Source organism: Phodopus roborovskii, unplaced genomic scaffold, assembly GCF_943737965.1.
Source record: "Phodopus roborovskii unplaced genomic scaffold, PHOROB, whole genome shotgun sequence".
Lineage (NCBI taxonomy): Eukaryota > Metazoa > Chordata > Mammalia > Rodentia > Cricetidae > Phodopus > Phodopus roborovskii.
The window spans coordinates 5,507,670-5,528,679 of NW_026126514.1; the positions used below are offsets into that span (position 1 = coordinate 5,507,670).

Here is a 21,010-nt window from a genome sequence, read left to right on the forward strand (position 1 = left end):
TGTATTGCCTGCATGTATATTTGTATGAAGTGTCATACCCTGAACGGGAGTTACAGACAATTGTGAGCTACCATGTGGATGATGGAATTGAAGCTAGGTCCTCTGGAAGAGCAGCCAGTGCTCTTAACAGCTGAGCCATATCTCTAGCCCTGCCACAGCCATATTTTTTATTATAAATTACTTTTTAATGAAGCAACTTTTGGCAAACAAACACTGCATAGATAGCCATTTCAGGTACCACATGATTAATGAAGATTTTTGTGTCTCCTGTGTTATTTGAGGAGATTGATACTTCTTTCCAGAATGGTACAGGATAATATATTCAGGGCAGCCAAGGAGCACCACAGGCCCATGTGATCCTGTTTGGTCTTTTGGAATTCCCTGAGTGCACACATGCACAGACAGAGCTGCCTGACTGTGTCCTTTGGTTCTTTCCTTGTCTACCTCACCAGGGTCTCTGGCAGGGGCTGCCTAGTTTTGTTGGTTGTTGTACTGTAGTGTGCCGCTCAGGCCCTCGGGGGTCAAAGGAAAAGTGTGGGTCCCTCCTCTTAGTGCTGTTAAGCAGTTGCCACTGCACCTGTTCATAACCACTCACTTCTGCTTCTTAGTTCATCACATTTGTAACTAAAAATATTAGGGGAAAAATCATAGCTTTAAGAAAAAGCTAGCCAGGCTTGGTGGCTCACACCTTTGATCCCATTACTCAGGAAGCAGAGGCAGGTGGATCTCTGTCCAGCCTGGCTTACATAGTGAATTCCAGTTTAGCCAGGGCTAATGCAGTGAAAACAATGAAAAGCTGGTCACATGTGTTTTTCCTCAGAAAAATATATTTGAGAAAAAAAATTAGTAAATTGTGTATGATATTCCATACTACATCACAACATCACATAATAATAATTTTTCTTTAATCAGGTGGTGATATGTCTAAGAATGTGAGTCAGTCACAGATGGCAAAATTGAATCAACAGATGGCCAAAATGATGGATCCACGAGTTCTTCATCACATGGGTAAGTACAAAAGCCTTGGCCAGTTGTAGCATACTGTTAATTTATAGAGTTATAATTTAATGGGAATACTTTCGTAGTGATCTGTGAAAACCTGTTTAAAAGATAAATGGTGGAAGGGAGAAGGCCACCTAATCCTGACTCATTCTAGATAAGTAGAAGTGTTTTGAACAGTTTCTCAAGAGCTTTGTGTGTCTGTGTGTTACTTTGTGACTGGTGTATATGATGTAAGTGTGTGCTCATGGAGATCAAAGAACAATCTTCCAATCAGTCCCTGCCTCGTGCCTTACCGAAGCAGTACCTCATGTTTTCCTGCTACACTATGTGTAGTCCAGGCTAGTGGACCTACAGCCTTTATCTTGTTGAGTGCCGAGATTTCAGATGCACACTGCTGCTTGTAGCTTTCTGCATGCCTTCTGGGAATTCATGTGGGTCATCAGGCTTGAGCAACTAGCGCTTTTACTTGCTGAGCCATTTCCCTAGCTTATAAATAGAGGTTTCCTCCTCTTCGTTCTTCTTCTGCTGCTGCTGCTGCTGCTCTGTGTGTATGTGTGTGTGTGTGTGTGTTTGTATGCGCGTGCGCATGCATGTGTATAGTAGGACAAGCACATGCGAAGACCATTTTTTCCTCTCTTGCTCACCTTTTTAAAGATGTGTCTCTAACTACTAACTTGGTTGGAGCTTGCTGTTTCAGCTGGGTTGGCTGGCCACCCAACGATCCACATGTGTCTTTGCTCTCCTCTTTACTCCCCAGGCTTGGGATTTTAGAGCACTGGCCTCTGGGTCCAGCTTTAAGGTGCTGTGTTTCCAAATCCAGGTCCTCATGCTTATGCAGGAAATAGGCTTGCTACCTCAGGAGCCATCTCCCAAACCCAAATTTTTTTCTAGGTTTTAAAAGTTATTTTATCTTGTTTATTTATTTGGGGATTTGAGAAAGGCTTTGAGATGGTGTCTCACCGTGTAGTTCTTCTGGCTGCCCTGGAAGTTGGTATGAAGGCCAAGCTGGCCTTCACCTCAAAGAGATCTGTCTGACTTTACTTCCCAAGAGCTGGGATTAAAGATTGTGCCACCATGTCTGGCCTGTTGGGTAATTTGGGGGAAGGGGCAAGCTGTTTTGCTTTGTCTGGTTTGAGATAGAATTTCAGGTGATCCACACTGGCTGGGTCTTATTGCACAGCCCAGCTTGGTCTTGAGCTTCTGACTTCCTGTCTGGGCTTCCAGGTTGAGGAGTCTAGGGATTGAGCCTGAGCCTCATGTATATTGGGCAGACACTCTCCCACTGAGTTGCTTCCCAGCCCTAATCATCTGTCCTTAATACTTCTTCCATTGATCTTTCCCCTATTTTAGATGGGCATTTTTATTTATAGAACTTTTGAAATCACAAATTTTTGAACTCCAATTCCATTTTTACTATGTAATCTCTGAAAAATCCCTAAAAGTTTGTAAACTTAACTTTTCGATAAACATTTTAGATAATGGCTCATCAGGAGATTGTGACAAATGACTAAGCTGGTACTATATGTAAAAGCCTTTAGTATAGTTCTGGACATATAGTAAATGCTTAATAAATGGTAAGTTCTTTTTTTTTTTTTTTCCATAACTTTGAAACACAGCCCTTATCCTGAATTGATCACGTCATATAAAACTAATTTTCATTACAAGAAGACTTAGTCTTGTCACTGAAAATGTTCTGTTTAGAGTTCTTGATTGTGGACAAGATCTTTTCATGTTTTACCTTATGCGTCATGGTAACTTCATGAAGCACATTTTTAGAAACAATCTTATTTTATATATCATTCCCAGTTCCCTTTCCCTCCCATTCTCCTATGCCCTCCACTGACTCCCCATCCCATCCCTCTTCTGCTCCATAGAAATTAGGGTGAGCCTTCTATGGGGGACCCTCAAAGTCTGTCACATCATTGGGGGGGAGGTCTAGGCCCTCCCCCATGTGTCTAGGTTGATAGAGTAGCTCTCCATAGGGAATGGGCTCCCAATGTCCATTTGTACGCTATGTATAAATGCTGTTCCCTTACCAGGCACCCTATACACTGCCCAGGCCTCCTAACTGTCACCCACATGCAGGGGGCCTAAAACACTATTTTTTATAAATTAAAGTACATGTTAGGCAAAAGCAGTAACCATTTCAGAGCTCAGGTGGGAATGACCGGTTTTACTCTGTCTCCCTCTAGGTGGCATGGCAGGACTCCAGTCAATGATGAGGCAGTTCCAGCAAGGTGCTGCAGGCAACATGAAAGGCATGATGGGATTCAACAACATGTAAAGAAGAAGCCTTCGCATAAACTGCCCTGGTTGATTGTCATCTGCAAGTGGGGGAGAAGGCTTCTCTTGCCCTCATGCTTTTGTCTCATCCTTTTCCTTTTGTCTTCCTCCTCTTCATCTGACATAATGGAGGAGTGGCTGGTTTTTTCCAAAAGTCATCATATTTCTGCTTTAAATCTTCTGTTAGTTTCACCGTCATAACTCTTCTTAAGTTAAACAAATCATGATGTAAAATTTTAGTACATAAAGGTTTTTAATTGTCTCAAAAGCCAAGCATTACATTTATAAACAGTCCCGATCAGTACATTACATGATATTGAAGAAACATGCTGCAAAATAAACTTCAAGTGATAAGTTAAAGGGTCGTTAACTTTCTTTATGGTTTAATGTGGTCAGTGTACCCTCCCCACCCCAGAAAGTAGACAAAGAGCTAGCAGGTACACTTAAAGGGAGATATGGTAGAATAATTTAATCATGAATATTAGGAAATGTTATTTATTTTAGAATAAAATAACTTTATTACAAAAAAATCTCAGCTTTGCTATTTAAATTGAAATCAATAGTTTGATTATAGTTCATAATGCGTGATGTTTGTATCCAGCTTAAATGTTTTACATGTTTTGGGAGTTTCATAGTCTTTGATTGTTTTTAAAGCTATTTTTATGTTTCTTACATACTGAAAAATTATGTTTTGATAATAGATAATACATAAATTTGCGATGGGAAATTAATAATTAAATTATCAGGTTATATAGTGTTGTATATTAAAAATAATAAGGCCATGGCGAAGTTGGTTGGGTTATTGGTAACTATTAACCACACGTATCCATGTGTCTGTGTGAGTGCATGTATGCTGTAGCACGTGTGTGGAAGGTAGAAGACAACTTTTTTATTTTTGCAAGACAGGTCTCTTATGTAGCTCTGGCTGTCCTGGAACTTACTCTGTAAACCAGGCTAGCCTCAAGCTCACAGAGATCTGCCTGCCTCTGCCTCCTGAGTGCTGGGATTAAAGGTGTGAGGCACCACTGGGCTTCAGACAACAACTTGGCAGAAGTCCTCATTTCACTGTGTGGGTCTAGGAATTGAACTCAGATCAGTCACACTTGACATCAAGTGCCTTTTCCCACAGAGCCATGTCATAGGCCACAGTTCTTAAAACAAAACAGAAAACCCAAATTGAGAGAGAGAGAATATTCAAGTTCATGCATGCACATGCCAGGGTACACATTATTAGAAGTCAAGACAACCTCAGGTGCTAGTCTTTGCCTTCTACGGTATTTAAGACAGGGTCTCTTGTTTTTTCTGGATAGCCGGTTAGTTGGCCTTCTGGGCATTCTCTAGTTTTCACCTCCCATCTTGCTGTAGCAGTGCTGGAACTGCATTGCTACTGTTGTAATTTAAGAAAATGGACATTCGACAGGGTTCAAGCAGAGGGGTGCTTTATTAGGGAAATGGATCATAAGGGGAATGGGAAGAGGGGAGAGCAGCCTTTGGAGACAGAGCAGCTGGAGAAAGGAGAAAGGAAAGAAGGGAGGGAGGGAAAGCCAGAAAGAGAAGGATGGGAAATGGGTACAAAGTGAATGTGCACAGATGGTGCTCTTAGTGGCTGCAACTGAGGGTGTGTCCTGTCAGAATCCCAAGGACAGGCCAGTACAGATAGAAGCCTGAATACTAACAGCTACCATGTTTACCTTTGGTTGGTTTTAGGAGAAAGGTTCAGGCTGGTCTGGAACTCAATGCCTAGTCTCCTGCTTCAGCCTCCTAAATACTGTAATTATGGTAAACTACCATTTTTTAAAAAAAGATTTATTTATTATGTATACAGTGTTCTGTCTGCATGTATCCCTGCAGGCCAGAAGAGGGCACCAGATCTTATAGCTGGTTATGAGCCGCCATGTGGTTGCTAGGAATTGAACTGAGGCCCCCTGGAAAACAACTAGTGCTCTTAACCTCTGAGTCATCTCTTCAGCCCATAAATTACCACCCTTTTAAAAGTATTCTCAGGGCTAGAGAGATGACTTGGAGGTTAAGAGTGCCAGCTGCTCTTCCAGAGCTCTTGAGTTCAATACCCAGCATCCACATGATGGCTCACAACCATCTGTAATGAGATCTGGTGCCCTCTTGCAGGAGTACTGGAGGCAGAATGTTGCATACAAATAAATTTTTTTAAGTATTTGCATAAAGAATGCAGTTCAGCTGGGCATGATAATGCTTAGCAAATTCCAGTATTTAGGAGGCTGAGACAGGAAGATAATGAGTTAAAGGCCAGCCCAAGTTATGTAGACCCTGTCTCAAAAACCAAATGTGAAACAAACAAAAAAAAAAAAATGATTCTGTGTTTTGCTTAGGTAGAGATATTATCGCCAATAATTGTTTAGTAGAAGACTAGGATTTCTCTACTGGGCACTGTGTCCTGGAAAAATTACGTACTCTGTGTTCTACAGAATTGGCATAGCTGTAGAAATCTGAAACTAGAGAAAATGTTAATTAAAATGCATACTACCTTTTCTGGGTATGCAAGCTAGTGGTTTCTGTTTTCTGGGTATTTTTGTTTTGGCTAAATAAAGGTAAATGAGGTGAACTTTTGGCCATAACATCCTGAGTGCCTTCTACATGGGTTTTGCTATTTTTGTGCCTGATTTGAATTTATTTCTCAAAAACTAAACAGTGGCAAAAGGACAGTTAAAGATCTGGATTCCCCTTGGTCAGTACATTAGTAAGGGTTCTCTAGAGTCACAGACTATGGTGTGTGTGTGTGTGTATGGTGTGTATATGTGTGTGTATGTGTGGTTTATTAGAATGGCTTAACAGGCTTCAGTCCTACAGTGACTGTGAATGGAGTCCAAGAATCTAGTAGTTGCTCAGTCCCACAAGGCTAGGGGTCTTATGTATATGTTAGAATTCCAAAGACTGCAATGCCAGTCAGTGATCCACAACTCTGCATTTGGATTGATTGTTGTTTTCTGAAATGATCTCTGTATGTTGCAAGGAGGAGTTACTTTGATGAGGGATGAGGACTTTATCTGTGGGTAGAGGACAAAGATTTGTTATGTTGGTTTAGTAAATTGGTATTTGTAGGCTCTCTGAGATCTGTGGTTCACCAGCCCCTGGGTAGTTGGCTAGGTTTCCAGTGTCAGGCATAATTTCCAGTCCAACTAGAGAACTCTTGGTTACCCCCAAGGTATGTGTGCCACATACACAGTCCATGTATAGGGGAGGAAGAGCATGAAAGCAGGAACAGCTGAGAATTCACATCTTAATCTGCAAGTAGGAGGCAGAAAGACACTGGCAATGGGAAAAGCCTCCCTCTGGAGACACATCTCCTCTAACAAAGCACACCTTCTAGTCTTCCCTAAACAGTCCTGCCAACAGACCAGGTGTTGAAGCTTATGAGCCTATGGGGCCATTCTCATTCAAAACACCATAGAACCAAACCCAGGTAGGTCTTACTAAAGAGCATCAAGTCCCCTTAATCATGGCCATTCTCTAGACCCCAAATTTCTTAACAATTAAATTCCAATTACAGTGTTTTGACCATTACAGTATTTTATGAGATGTCATCTCAATGTCCTCTGCTTTGGGACTGAAAGTTACTGGTGTGGTTAATTTGCATCCCATTTGCTAAGAAATTAGCTTAAACTTTACCTCTAGATGAGTTGTCTAGCCTATGGCATGTTATTGTAGTAGTTAGGTGTTGTATGTATGTGCTCTGTGTTTTACACAGTGTTTTACAAGGATATTTATCTGTGCTTACTGTTGAATGCTTGCTCACCTATGGGCTTAAGCTAATTCTCTGCAATGCCTTATGTTTATACACTGTGTAAAGATAGATTGCTGTGGCTTGTTTAATAAAGAGCTGAATGGCCAATAGCTAGGCAGGTAAGTGGGACTGCCCAGCAGAGAAGAAGTAGGAAGAGGTTATTGAGGCTCAGGGGAGATGCCAACTAAGACATGGAGGGAGTCCAACATACGGAATGAAAGAAAGGTAAAAAGCCACATAGTAAAACGTAGATTAATAGAAATGGGTTAATTTAAGTTAGAAGAGCTAGTTAGGAACAAACCTAGCTATAGGCTGAGCTTTTATAATAAGAAGTCTCTGTGTCATTATTTGGGAGCTGGCAGGATGGAGAAAGACTTGTCACATGGTAGCAGAGTATTGATATTTAGGTGATTTTCTGCTTTTAGAGTGGAACTACCCTTATAAGGCAGTTTAATTTTTAATATTTTATTAATGTGAACTAAAGTTCTTTTGGGCATTCTTTTTTCTTTTTTGAAACAGGTCCTCACTATGTACATATTGTCTTGGCTGTCCTTAAATTCATTATGTAGACCAGATTGGTCTCGAACTCACAGAGAGCTTCCTGATTCTGTCTCCTGATTCTGGGATTAAGGGTGTGCATCACTGTGCCCAGCTGACATGTATATCTTATATTTGACAACTCTCTTTTCCTCCAGTTTAGCCTCACTTTGCTTAAGAGATTCTTATTAGCCTAAAACAATGAATTTATTAATACTGGTTGGATCATAAATGTTAAAAAAAAAAAAGCTAAAAAATTAATATGTGCTGCTAAGAGAGATAATTGATGTGTGCCTGGCATTAAGAAATGCCCAAAGTGGCCAGGCAGTGGTGGCATATACCTTTAATCCCAACACTCTGGAGGCAGAGGCTGGTGGATTTCTGTGAGTTTGAGGCCAGCCTGGTCTACAGAGTGAGTTCCAGGACAGCCAGAGCTACATAGAAAAACCCTGTTTCAAGAAACCAAAGAACAGAAAAAAAAAAAAAAAAAAAAAAAGCTTACATTGGTGCCTTGCCTGCTTCTCTGTGTGAGGATGTCAGATCCCCTAGAACTGTAGTTACAGATAGTTGTGAGCTGACATTTAGGTGCTGGGATTTGAACTTGGGTCCTCTAGAAGAGCAGCCAGTGCTTTTAACTGATGAGCATTTCTTCAGCCCTGTGTATTTTTATTAAGCTAGCTATTTCCCCACCTCCCTTTCACCATACATTTGTGTCTGTGCATATGAGTGCAGGTGCCTACCAAGGTCAGGAACATTGTTTCCCCTAGAGCTAGAGTTAGAGGCAGCCTATGGGTGTTGGGAACAGGTTCTCCAGGGGAGCAGCATGTGTTCCTCCTAACTGCTGAGCCATCTCACAGTTTTTCCCAGAGATACTCATGTCTGCATCAAGTGAGGAAAGCATATAGTTATTGCTAGTTTTTACATTTTAAAAGACTTATGCTTGCTTTTTTACGCTCTTAAAAGTATTAAGTGTTGGGTGTGGGTGGTGGTGCACACTTTTAATCAAAGCACTTAGGAAGCAGATACAAGTTAATCTCTGAATTTGAGGCTATCTGGTCTACACAGTTCTGGGCCATCCAAGGCTATGTAGTGAGATCCTGCCTCAAAATGTAGAAAGGGAGGTGTGCTTAAAAGACACAAAGGAAATGAGAATTATGTTAGAGATGATTTCAACCTTTACTCTGTTCTTGGCAAGTTAAGGGGCAGTAATCTCAGTTATTACCAAAATGGTACAAGAAACAGTTACACTTCATATAATTGGAAATAGAAGAATGTTGTAGAGGCTTTCTTGTCTCACCAGGTGCCACTGCTTCAGCCCCTAATGAACACACAGAGATGCTACATCAATTATTAAACTGTTGGCCGATGGCTAGGACTTCTTACTGGCTACCTCTGTCTTAATTATTAACCCATGTCTATTAATCTATGTATTTCCATGTGGTCTTGACTTACTAGAGAAGGGTCTGGACCTGTTAATCCTTTGTGGTCTACATGGCATCCTCCTTGGTCTCCTCTGCCTACCTTTCCCAGAATTCTCATCTCCTATTCCTTCCTATCTTCCTAACTCTATTTGCTATTGGCCAGTTCATTCATCAACCAATAAGAGAAACATATACAGAAGGACGTCCTCCATCAGGAGAACGAGCTCCATTAGTTGATATGTGTGCTTGATTTTATAAAATTGTGTTGTTACTCTGTTAACAGAAATAGTGTATGAACTTGCCCTGAGGCAAGGAGACATTATTATAAGAAAATCAGTAATGGAATTCTTGAAAGAATTATATTTTGTATATGTATATATATTTGAGATAGAAGATCTTGCTATATTGCCAGACTGGTCTTGAACCCCTGGGCTCAAAAGGCCTCCTGCCTCACCCTTCTATGTAGCTGGTGCTGTAGACGGTGCCATGGTGCCTGGCACTACTGAGGTTCGAATCCTGCACTACTCTGTCACTTGTCCTGTTAAGCAAATTAACCTGTGTCATCTGTTCTCATCTGTAAAAGGTGATAATTAAAGTGTGTTACTTCAGAGTTGTTCTAAGAAAGAAGCACTAACACAAGGAAAGTCCTTAACCGGGTTCCTGATATATTGGCCTGCATAAATGGAATCATTGCTTTTATTAATTTTCTCTGCCTAAAACCCAGCAAAAATGTGGGCCTAATTATCACCATTATCAGTTGCAGGGCTGGGGATTAAACCCAGACGTAAATCCAGGCAAGTGCTCTCTCTACCCCTGAGCTATACCCCTTAACCTGAAAAACCCAACTAAGTATATACATTTGCATACACATATACATACATAAACACACATGGAGCTGTGCAAAAGCCATAAGAAGCTTGTGTTTGATGAATATTCCCGACTTGCAGTTTTTGTTCAGCTTTATTTTCCTGGTTTCACACAGTGGGTAGATCCAAATTTACCTTTATAGTTCTGTGTGCACCAAATTTCAAGAACAAGTGTGTTTTCTAGGCAGTTTTTTTGGTCCATGCTACAGTTTCCTTAAGTGACAGTGTGAAAGGAGAAATATTTTGGCATGTGGCTTCATTGCCTACTTTCATTTAGTATGTGCTATGACAGTTTGGAAATGAGTATAAATGCTCAAAAATAAACCACTGGGATTTCCTCAATATTCTGTTGCTTTGCGTTGTTGATTTATAATAAAGTGTTCTTCAATTTCATGTGTTAACCTATTTTAAGAAAATGCTTCCAGTTGATTGAAATATAACTTGAATTTTCCGTAAACATGATACTTGTAAATCATGAAAATAATTTGATTCAGAAGTGAGAATTGTAATTTAATGTTTGTTACTAATTTGCTAAATAGCATGTGTTTATAGATATCTATATTTTAATAATAATGATCATTGACTGCCCCCCATACAGTATAGAACTGTCATGTTTGTAAGGCCAATTCACAGAATGTAACAGTTGGCCCTTATTTTCAATTTATCAGTCTGGTTTTGATGTTTCAATTCTTTGTTTATGCCACTGTATCGAATCAGATCATGAAGTAACTTCAAACAAGTTAATTTGGTTGTATTTATAACCAGTTTTTCAGTGAAGATTTAAGGAATTATTCTTTGTGCTTGAAGGTCTTTGTTGTTGCTTTTAGATTGCCATCAGGGTACGGATTGTAGAAGAACATTGGGCAGAGTGTGAGGAGATGAGTGCACCTTACAGAAACATCTGTGAGGATGTCAGAACCTCTGGGCCTGCCCCTGCCACTCTTGAGTAGCAGACATGCCTTGACTTTGGGGGATGTTTCTGAATTTCGACGGGCATGAAATACAGTTCTAAAACTATCCAAGAAGCCAGGTTTGTAATCCCAAGGCTGAGTGGCAGGAAGATCCTGACCTGATCTACATTTGAGAAAAAAAAAGAAAAAAAGAAAAAAATGTGCCCGTGGAAAGCTGAGGGGGCGTGAGCTCTGAGAGCACGTGTACAAGAGGGGCAGGGGACTTTGGATCATCATAATTCTGTAGCCCAAATAGTGTGTATTATTTTTATAAACATCATCATTATTTGAGACAGTCTCATGTAGCCCAAGTTGGCCTCAAGCTTACTATTGTGTGGAGGTGTCCTCTTAACCCCTCTAGGAGTGTTTTGATTACAGGTGTGGACCACCATGATAGACTATTTTATAGATTATGTACATATTTGTGAAGATGATCCTGTTTTTTTTATTGTTTTTGTTTTTAGGTTTTTTGTTTCGTTTTGTTATATAGTTTTTAAAGACTGTGTAACAGTCCTGGCTGTCCTGGCCTGGAACTCACGACGTAGACCACGCTGGCCTATTCCAAGTGTTGTGACTAAAGGTGAGCACCACCATCGGCCGTCTGAAGATGATCCTGTTAATAAGCTATTTACCTGGAGATGCTTCAGTTAGCGTAATGTCTAAGTTATGTAGTAAGTTAATACCTCAGCAGGTTTTGTGACACTTGCCTCAAATCCCAGCACACAGGAAGTGGAGTAGGGAGAACTGTAAATTCAAGTTCACCCTCTATATCGGGAATTCGATGCTACGTGAGACCTTAAAAAACCCACGAAGTCTTGTAGTAATCATTGCAATTATGATGTCTTTAATTTGAATACTAGGAAAAATAAAGTCCCACACCTCTTTACACCCACTCTCCCATAGTTATTCACCAGCACACTGCAAGCAAAATTCACCCGTGGGGGCTTTTATTTCAAGGACATTCTGAGGGGAATGGAACATGTAACATGAACTGTGCGTTTTTCCAGCTTTCGAGCCTGCACTCCTTCTCAGCTGCAGACAGGCACGCAGTTCTGGTTTTACCAGCTCAGAAACCGGTGTGTCGGGTGTCTCCACCTGGTTCGCGGCTGCAGAGGGCCAGGTGACCCGGTGATTGGTTCCAGCGCAGGTTAGGGCGGTGGCCACGCCCCCGAGCCGCGGAAGCGGCGGAGGCCCCGCCCCGTGCCCGCCACTCCAGGCGAGCCTTCGCCGGGAGAGGAGTCTGCGTTCTGCGGCCCTGGTGCTCAGGGCTTGCGGCGGGGGCCTTCGGCGGCCAGTGGCGAGAGTTTCTCGGATCACCCTCCGTGCCACGGCTGCCCGGGCCGGAGCTGACCATGGACCAAGAGCCGGGCCGCGCGGCGGAGGGAGAAACCGAGGCGGCGGCCGCCGCGGCGTTCGGAAACACGACGCGGCAGGTAGGTTGGCGGCGAGGGGCAGCCGCTGCCTCCGGTGCAATCTCCGCTGGACATTTCGGGGTTCTTTTCGGTGTCCCCATTTTGTTCGGAGAAAGGGGCGGCTGCCGAGGAGGGGCACCGCGGCCTCCGCTGCCCGGGCTTTCCGGGGTGACGCTCCAGCCACCGGTTGCGAGCGAGAGAAAACAGGCGTGTCCCGGAAAGGCTGTAAAGTCGCCGAAATTCAGGCGCGGCGCCCTGTGGGCTGCGGGGTCTGCCTGGCGGTGAGAGGGCCCGGGGATTAGTGAATGGCAGATGCACTATTGGCATGGACTGCTCAGCTAGCTCTCTCTAACCCAGCCCAGGGCCCAGACTCAGGAAATTGTGCTCCCTCTCAAGCGGAGTCTTCTCACATCAGTTAGGTAGCCTGATCTGGACCACCCCTCGCTGAGACTTGTCTGCAGTTCACCTGATCCTTTTATTAACATCTGGAGATGGGTGTTATCCCCAGTTCACGGATGAGATGATCTATACAGCCCTGCAAAGACATGAGCTAACGGCAATTGTGAATCACAAGGAGTTTGTCAATGGCTACCTTAAGACAGTAAAAATAATCTCGTGATACTAACTTTAATATATTTTAATCCGTTGTATAAAAACATTTCAACATGTAAGTAATAAAAATTACTAATGAAGCGCTTTACATTGTTTATAAATTTTGTTTGTAATTGGGTGTTTGGCGCTTGCCTGTTGCACCAAATGCTTTTATTCCCTGAGCCATCATTCTCTTCATACTGTCCCAAATCCGGAAGACAGTTGTGATTGGCCACATTGTAAATACAGACTAGCCACTGCATGACTGGTGGTGATTTCTATCACCACTGGTTTTAGAAGAAACTGCTTTGAAACCTACTGCAGGAGTATATAAAATTTTGGCTTTTAGAAACTTGGAATTGCTTCTACTTCATGTAAGAAAGGTGCTTTTTCAGTAGCTTCATTTCTGAAATTAAGTACTTGAATGTCAGTCAGGCACTTTTCCAAAACTACAGGTTCCTGAAATGTGGTCTGACTGCCTGTCACTCTTAGTCCGAGCTGTAATGTGCTAATAAAATCTGCTGTACCTGTCTGTTCCTATGGAATCTTACCCCACCCCTTCTCTTTATGTAGAAGGTGAAACATGTAAAGTCTGAAAACAGTAAGTCACACTTGTAAGTCCAGAGTTTAGGACAATAAGGAGGGTTGCCACCCGCGTGATGCCACTCTGGGTGGGCTACAGTGTTGAGAGTAAGAGGGTTGAGGGAGACTCTCTCTTTTGTGCGCTTGGCTAGTTTGAAGCAACCCTTCAGGGATGCAGTCCCGGTGTGTTCCCCACCCCTTGGCTTTCACCGAAGCAAAGGAAGCATATCCATACTCATAACTTACGTAGCTGCTTGCTTGGTGTTAATAATATTAAGTTGTGCTAACTTTTCCTGGGGAGGCACAAGTACACCTCTAACCCGTCACCAAGGACATCCCAAAATACACGCTTACCACAGTCCATGTTGGTGAGGCCATGAGTTTATTGGGCCTTAATATGGATGAGTTATTCACAGGAATGGGGGTGACCCCAGACAGCTGCCTCACCATCAGGTCCCACCCCATCATGGGTGGTGATCTCATAGGGTCTCACATTTAATCAACCTTTTACTTCTATATAGTCTTGAATCTCCCAAAATTGCTTGAAGTTGGGAGAAAGGAGTGGTAGCTGAAATTGAAGCTTAGGGCATCTCCACACCCTCCCTTCAGGAGTGTTAACAGTTGCATCGCCATTACCTTAGACCTGACCACCCCTATGTTATGCTTTAGTTGCCAGGCTAAGGCTCATTCCAGGATGTCATCTTGTTACCATCAGAGAAAAAAAGTGCCAGACCACAGTGTTTTCATATGTGTGTGTATCCACATGTGTTGGGGTCCCTGAGGAGGCCAGGAAGAATCACAGTCTTGATTCAAAACATAAATATTTACACAGTAAAGGTGGTAGGGGAAGGTAAGCCTCCCAGGAAGACCCCTTAGGCTTTCCTCAGTTCCCATCCCACAAAGGACAAGAGTATTTCTGTTTACACATTGCTTCCTTGTTAATACAGATTCACATCATGGATAGAGACTTCTGGAATTTACCAGTTTTTCTTATCTTACATTCCTGAAGTAAAAACACCTCTGGGAATTCTAGGGGTTTGCCCAACTCGAGGAAGAGGTCAGTGTCAAGCTCGGAGGAGGAAGACTTAGGACATCTTACATTCCTTCTCACGTTGTTACAGTAGAGAAACTCCATCTGGGCCTGGTGATTTATACCTGTAATCCTAACATTTGGGAGCCCGAGGCAGAAGGATTGCTGTGAATTTGAGTTCAGCTCGGTCTACATAATGAATTGTAGACAAGCCTTGGCCACAGAGTGAGACCCAGTCTCAAAAAAGAAAGACAAAGGCCAGCCTGTTGTACCATGTAGGCAAGGAGTAGAAACAGTAGACTCTGTCAGCAATCTCAGGCCTTGGTCAGGCCACTTAGGATCTGATGGGACATTTTATACAGACTCTTTTCTGAATAGACTTTTAGCAGAATCTCAGCATCAGTCCCTGAGGAGCTCAGGTTCCAGCTCTTCATTTATTTAGCACCTCTGTCACTAGGCGGAGGGTCTACTGTTACTGTATGCCAGGGACTGTTGTCAGTCAGAGGAAAGGGTGCCCACCCCATGCTGCTAAAAACCTGGTTGAGGTTTAAAAGAAGGCCTGAGTGTTTCGGGCATCTCCAAAAAAGGCAATCTTCTATTAAGAACAGGTCTTGTGGCCTGGTGTGATAGTGCACACCTTTAATCCCAGTAAGCAGGAGGCAGAGGCAGGGAGAGCTCTGTGAGTTGAGGTCAGCCTGGTCTACATAGTGAATTCCAGGGCAGCCAGGACTACAGAGGAGAGAGATGTAATTTGTATAACTGACAGTAAAATATTTTTAAGGTTTATTTTATGTGTATAAATGTTTTGCCTTTATGTATGTGTGTGTGCCACGAGTATGCTTGGTAGCCAGGCGTTGGATCCCCTGGATGTGGAGTTAATGGGTGGTTGTCACCCATGATGTGAGTCCTGTGTAAAAACAACACATGTTCTCCCCTGCTGAGAACGATGCCCCTCCCCCAAACTATTCTCATATACAGGTTTAGTATCTGTAAAAATGAAATGTCTGGAATAGGCAGAAAATGGTTTTTATTTATAGTTGTTGAAAATTTTGTACCAAGTTATTTCTCGGTTGCTTTTCCTGGCAATGTCTCCCTTCACCGCCCATTTCCCGAAGTTGAGGTTGGAGGCACACTTATGAATTGTCTCTCATAGGTTTGGCACTTTGAGTCTAGTTCACAAGCCATAGGCCAGGAGCTAGATCCAGGCACTCATTCATGTCTTACTAAGTTTTACTGGAATCCAGCCATGTCCATTCTTTATATGGTGTCTATATAAGCGGATTCTCCCTGTCTGCTTTGTTGATTTCATTTATGAAAGATACTAGCTGGTCTGCAAAACTTAAGATATTTACTACTTGGCCTTCACACAAAGTTTGCTTAAAATTATAGGCCTAAAATTTGAGATTTACTGTGTCAAAAACAATGGTTAATTTTTATTATGTATATGGGTATTCTGCCTGCACATATGTCTGTCTGTTTGCTTGCTGCCTCAGAGCCTTGAAGAGGGTGTCCGAGTCAGTCCCTGGGTCTGGAGTTGAGATGCTTGTGAGCTGTCATGTGTGTACCTAGATCCTTTTAAGAGCAGCAAGTGCTAACCCATCTCCATGTCCCTCTTTTGGTTAATCTTTCAGATAGGACCTCTTGTAGTTCAGGCTGGCCTCATATTTACTGTGTAGTGGAGGCTGACCTTGAACCCCTGGTCCTCCTGTCTCTCCTTCCTAAGTGCTGAGATTATATGCTTGCACTGACTACCATAGCTGTCTTAATCTTTTCTATGAGATGTGAAAATTAGGACAAGGCAGATGTCACTGAAAATTACTGCATACCAAGAATGTTACTCAAAATTTGGTTTTATACTTACATAGTTTTGGTATTCCAACTCCCCTCCCCCAAAACAAAACAAACCCGTGAATCATGTTTCAGGTTTTCTCTTTTGTAGATTTTAAAAACTGACAAAAGTCAGGATTAACAGAATTTTGTGCTAGTTGTTATGACTTAGATAGGACAAGTATGATGACTTGAGATCTGTCCCTGGAACATACTTCTGAAAAATAGCTTGTAATGCCAGATGGGTCCCAAGTCTTGCTGGCCAGTCTGCCCTCCTTGGAGGTTCAGAGTCCATAGGAGACCATGACTTACACACACTCACACTTGCCTTTCCCAAACTGAATAATTCCACTACTTGATTGATGGACAAAGACGGATCAAAAGTTCACAGTTATATTCAGCTATATGGCAAGTACTTTTTGTTTTTTTTTTCTGAGACAGGGTCTATGTGGCTCTGGCTGTCCTAGAACTCATTATGTAGTTCGAGCTGACCTCCAAACTCATAGAGATCTGCCTGCCTTTACCTTCAGAGTGCTGGAATTAAAGGCATGCACAAGCACGCTAGTCTCTTACAGGACTATAAGTAGTTTTTGAAATTTGTAGATCTTTGTTTAAAAAAACTGTTGCCACTTATATACTAATGACCAAGTTATCTGGAAATTCAGGTATAGAACACTGAAGGCTTTTCAGGGGTTTTTTTTTTGGCACAGTGTTTAAAATTCTCCCTAACCTCCAGGCTGGAGAGATGGCTCAGCAGTTAGAAATTCTTAATGCTCTTTCAGAAAGGACTGTGGATTTGGTTGCTAGCACCCACATGGTACCTCACAACCCATAGTGTCCTGGGTGTCCAGTGTGGGACAGGCACATATAAGGTGCACATACATATTATGCAGGCAAAACACCCATATACATACATATCTGAAAAGAGAAGTTCCCCCATTTTAAATGCCTTCTCTATAGGAGCCCTTGATGTCTGTAGGGACTTACTGAATTTTAGAACCTGTAGTGAGATAGTTCGTCTGTGGCACTGACCATGCCCATTTTGGGGGGGTGGAGCCATGTGTGGAGTGACCTGTGGAAGGAGGTCGGAGGGGAGCCAGGAAAGGCTCTCTTGTTGGCAGGAGAGGATCGGGTTTAATTTCCTGGTGTTCATCTGTCTAGGTTGTAAGTTATTTCTCCCTGAATAAACATCTATTCGGCCTATTTGTTTATCCTGATCCTTATTTAACCGCGATAGGAACCTTCTTGGCCTTAAGAGGATTTAGGATTCCGGAAATTTGTATGATTTTTTAAAAAGTTGCCGAATATGATTTGTCTAATTTATTTGGTATTTAACGTAAGACAAACAGGGACAGAAGAGATGGCTCAGCAGTTAAGAGCACTGACTGCTCTTCCAGAGGCTCTGGGTTCAATCCCTACATAGCAGCTCACAACTGTCTGTAACTCCAAGTTCTAACTCCCTCTCACAGATACACATGCAGACAAAACACTAATGCACATAAGATAAAAAATAAATACATTCATTAAAGAAATAAAGCAAATATCTGTTAGATATTCGGTGAAAGAAATACTTACTCCAAACTCATTTTCTCAATTTTTCATTCATATAGATGAGTAATGAAAGGGGCTTTGAGAATGTGGAACTGGGAGTCATAGGAAAAAAGAAGAAAGTTCCACGGAGGGTCATCCACTTTGTTAGTGGAGAGACCATGGAGGAGTACAGCACTGACGAGGATGAAGTCGAAGGCCTCGAGAAGAAGGATGTGCTACCCACCATTGACCCGGTATGTGTGGTGCCAAGGGCAGTCTTCGCTGGTTGTTTGCTCCTCCAATACTGAAGGGAAAGGACCATTTGAAGTTTAAATCAACTACCATCCAGTAAAACATTATATTTTACACAATATGGATGGATTTCCAACATTTCAATAGTCTACACCAGTCCTTCTTTGTCTCAGAGTTCTTTATTAGTGTGAATTTTAGTTCCATCAGTTCACGGAAAGGAGTGTTCTTCAAGGGAACAAAGTCCAATATCCTGTGTTTACAATGGGCAATTCTGAGAAGTTCTGGTTTAGATGCTGGTCATAGGGAAGTGGCTTCCATAAACTATATGCTAGTGGGGATATAGGCAATAAACAAGTAAATGTTCTATGATTAACTAGCTTCTCGAAAGTGCTATAAATAAAATAAAACAAATGAAAGAATTTAACAATTCTATTTAAGACATGCTAATTTTTTTTATAAGGTTTAGCTCAGTAAATTTTTGGCTGTTAAAAACAAAAACAAAAACAAAACAAATAAAAAACCAAAAACAATCCTAGCTAAGCAGTGGTGGTGCACATCTTTAATCCTGGCATTCAGGCAACAGAGGCAGGTGGATCTCTGTGAGTTTGAGGGCAGCCTGGTCTACATAGCTAGTTCCATGACAGGCAAGGCTATACAGAGAAACCCAGTTTCAACCCCCCCCCCAGCCCATCCTCCAATTCCAAATTCTCTAATACAGAAAATATTTAAAGGATTGTACAATATACTCAGTAGCCAGACATGTTGAATATTAATGGTAATCCATATAGGGAAGCATGTTTGGATAAATGTTTGCCTTTTAAAGTACTCTGAAGGGATTATAGTTGTCTTTTAAAATGTTTGTATGTATCCATGTTTTTAGAAGTCATTGTCAGCTGGTATGTCAGGAAGTAGAGGCAGGAGGATCAGGGGTTCAGGACCAGCCTCAGCTATAGAGCAAGTGTGAGATCTGTCTGGGCCTGTCTCAAAGGAAAACAAAACCAAAAACACATTGTCTCAAAAGCTACCCAGTGTCTAAGTAGAAACAAAAGTGATACATTGTTGGCCATTGTCCTTTAATCCCAGCACTTGGGAGGCAGAGGCAGGTGGGATCTGTGTGAGTTTGAGGCCAGCCTGGTCTACAGAGTAAGTTCCAGGACTGGCTCCAAAGCCACACAGAGAAACCCTGTCTCAAAAAACCAAAGTAAAAAACAAAACAAAAAACCTTGATTGAGCCCCCTGCTTGCTCTTTTAAAAAAAAAAAAATTTTTTTTTGTTACATGTAGTGTTCTACCTGCATGTTTGCCTGCTGCCAGAAGAGGGCACCAGATCTTATTTTAGATGGTTGTGAGCCACTATGTGGTTGCTGGAAATTTAACTCATGACCAGTGCTCTTAACCTCTGAGCCATCTCTCCAGCCCCAAACCCCTGCTTACATGCCACACAAATACACTTAAACTGCTTAAAGCAGTTAGCATATTCCCATCGCAGATATGCACAGCCACAATCAGTTTTAGCACATTATGTCATCCTGGAAAGCAGTAGTTCACTTTCTACCCTCCAGGTCCTACCTCACTCCTGCCCGCCACTAATCTTTCTGTCGGTACATAGGTTTCTCTGACATGAACAGATGTGTGTTCTTTCTGCCTTCCTTCAGTTAGCTTGATGTCTTTAAGGTTCATTCATGTTATAGCATATGTTGGTACTTTGATCTTTATATAATACTATTATATTACATAATATCTGAATAATACTTTATTGTGTGAATATACTGCATTTTATTCATTCCTTTGTCAGCTAATGGAAACTCTGGTTGTCTATACCAGTTGGGTCATGTGATTATCGTGCTATAAATACAGGCTTTTGTGTCACTGTGTGTTTTTTGTCTTGGGTATGTACCTAGGAGTGGAGTTGTTAACTGTTTAAACATTTGAGGAACTTTTTCTAGTCGCTTTTCATGGTGGCTGCCCCATTTTTCACTCTTTTTAAAATTTTCTGATTTAGATTTACTTATTATGTATACAGTGTTCTGCCTGCATGCTCACCAGAAGAGGGCACCAGATCCCACTATCGATGGTTGTGAGCTGGGAATTGAACCCTGGCCCTCAGGAAGAACAGCCAGTGCTCTCTTAACTGCTGAGCCATCTCTCCAGACCCTTAAAAAATTATTTTTTAACTTTTATTTTTATTTTGTGTGTCTGGGTGTTTTGCCTGCCTGCATGTATGTCTCTTCTGTGCCATGTGTGTGCACTGCCTGAAGAGGCCAGAAAAAAGTGTGCACCTCCACACTTGGCTAGAGATTTAATTCTTATGTTTGTTTTTAAAGTTTTATAGTACCAGCATGTGCATGCAAAGTCCCAAGTTCAAGGCTTGCTTAGGCACCATAGTGAGTTCCAGTCCAGGCTAGGCTACTTAATAAAGCCTCACTATGGCGCCTAAGATAAACTCAAGTGGTCAGGTTGGGTACCAACCAAGTGCCTTTACCCACTAAGCCACCTCATCTACTCTTTTTTGTTTTTCATATAAACCATCACAGTAATTGGCCTACCCTGTGTGTGTACTCATTTGTGCACATGTATATGGAGGACAGAGATCAACCTCAAATGTTCCTCAGGAGTCAAGGGCTCCCACTAGAACCTGGAGCTTGCCAACTAGGATACTGGCTGGCCAGTGAGCCCCAGCAATCTTCCTATCTCTCTCTCTCCCTGGGATTATTCCTGGGGTCTGGGAATTGAATTGGTGTCCTTAGGCTTGCATGGCAAGCACTTTACCAATTGCATTATCTCCTCAACACCAGCAGACCTCCTTTTCATCACAGGATGATCTCTACTCAGTCTCTTTGGAGACAGACTCCTCTGTGTAGCTCAGGCTGGCTTGACACTGATATATAGACTAGGCTTGCCCCAAACTTAAAATGTAATTATTCTGGCTTTGCCTCTCAAGTGCTGGGATAAAATTATAGGTATGCCA

At 42.1% G+C, this 21,010-nt stretch overlaps 1 protein-coding gene across 2 annotated transcripts in view; it reads left to right on the top strand.

Annotated features, from left to right (window-relative positions):
* Positions 1-21,010, top strand: part of Srp54 (signal recognition particle 54) — a 67,015-nt gene that overhangs the window by 39,515 nt on the left and 6,490 nt on the right. The window contains exons 15-16 of one of the 2 annotated variants that reach the window (XM_051195851.1): positions 913-1,008; positions 3,195-3,645. In XM_051195851.1, the coding sequence (XP_051051808.1) occupies positions 913-1,008; positions 3,195-3,286 (188 nt within the window). In that variant the 3' untranslated portion in view covers positions 3,287-3,645. Of the gene's footprint in view, positions 1-912; positions 1,009-3,194; positions 3,646-21,010 lie in introns of those variants that run through there. The other variant, XM_051195852.1, reaches the window with a different exon arrangement.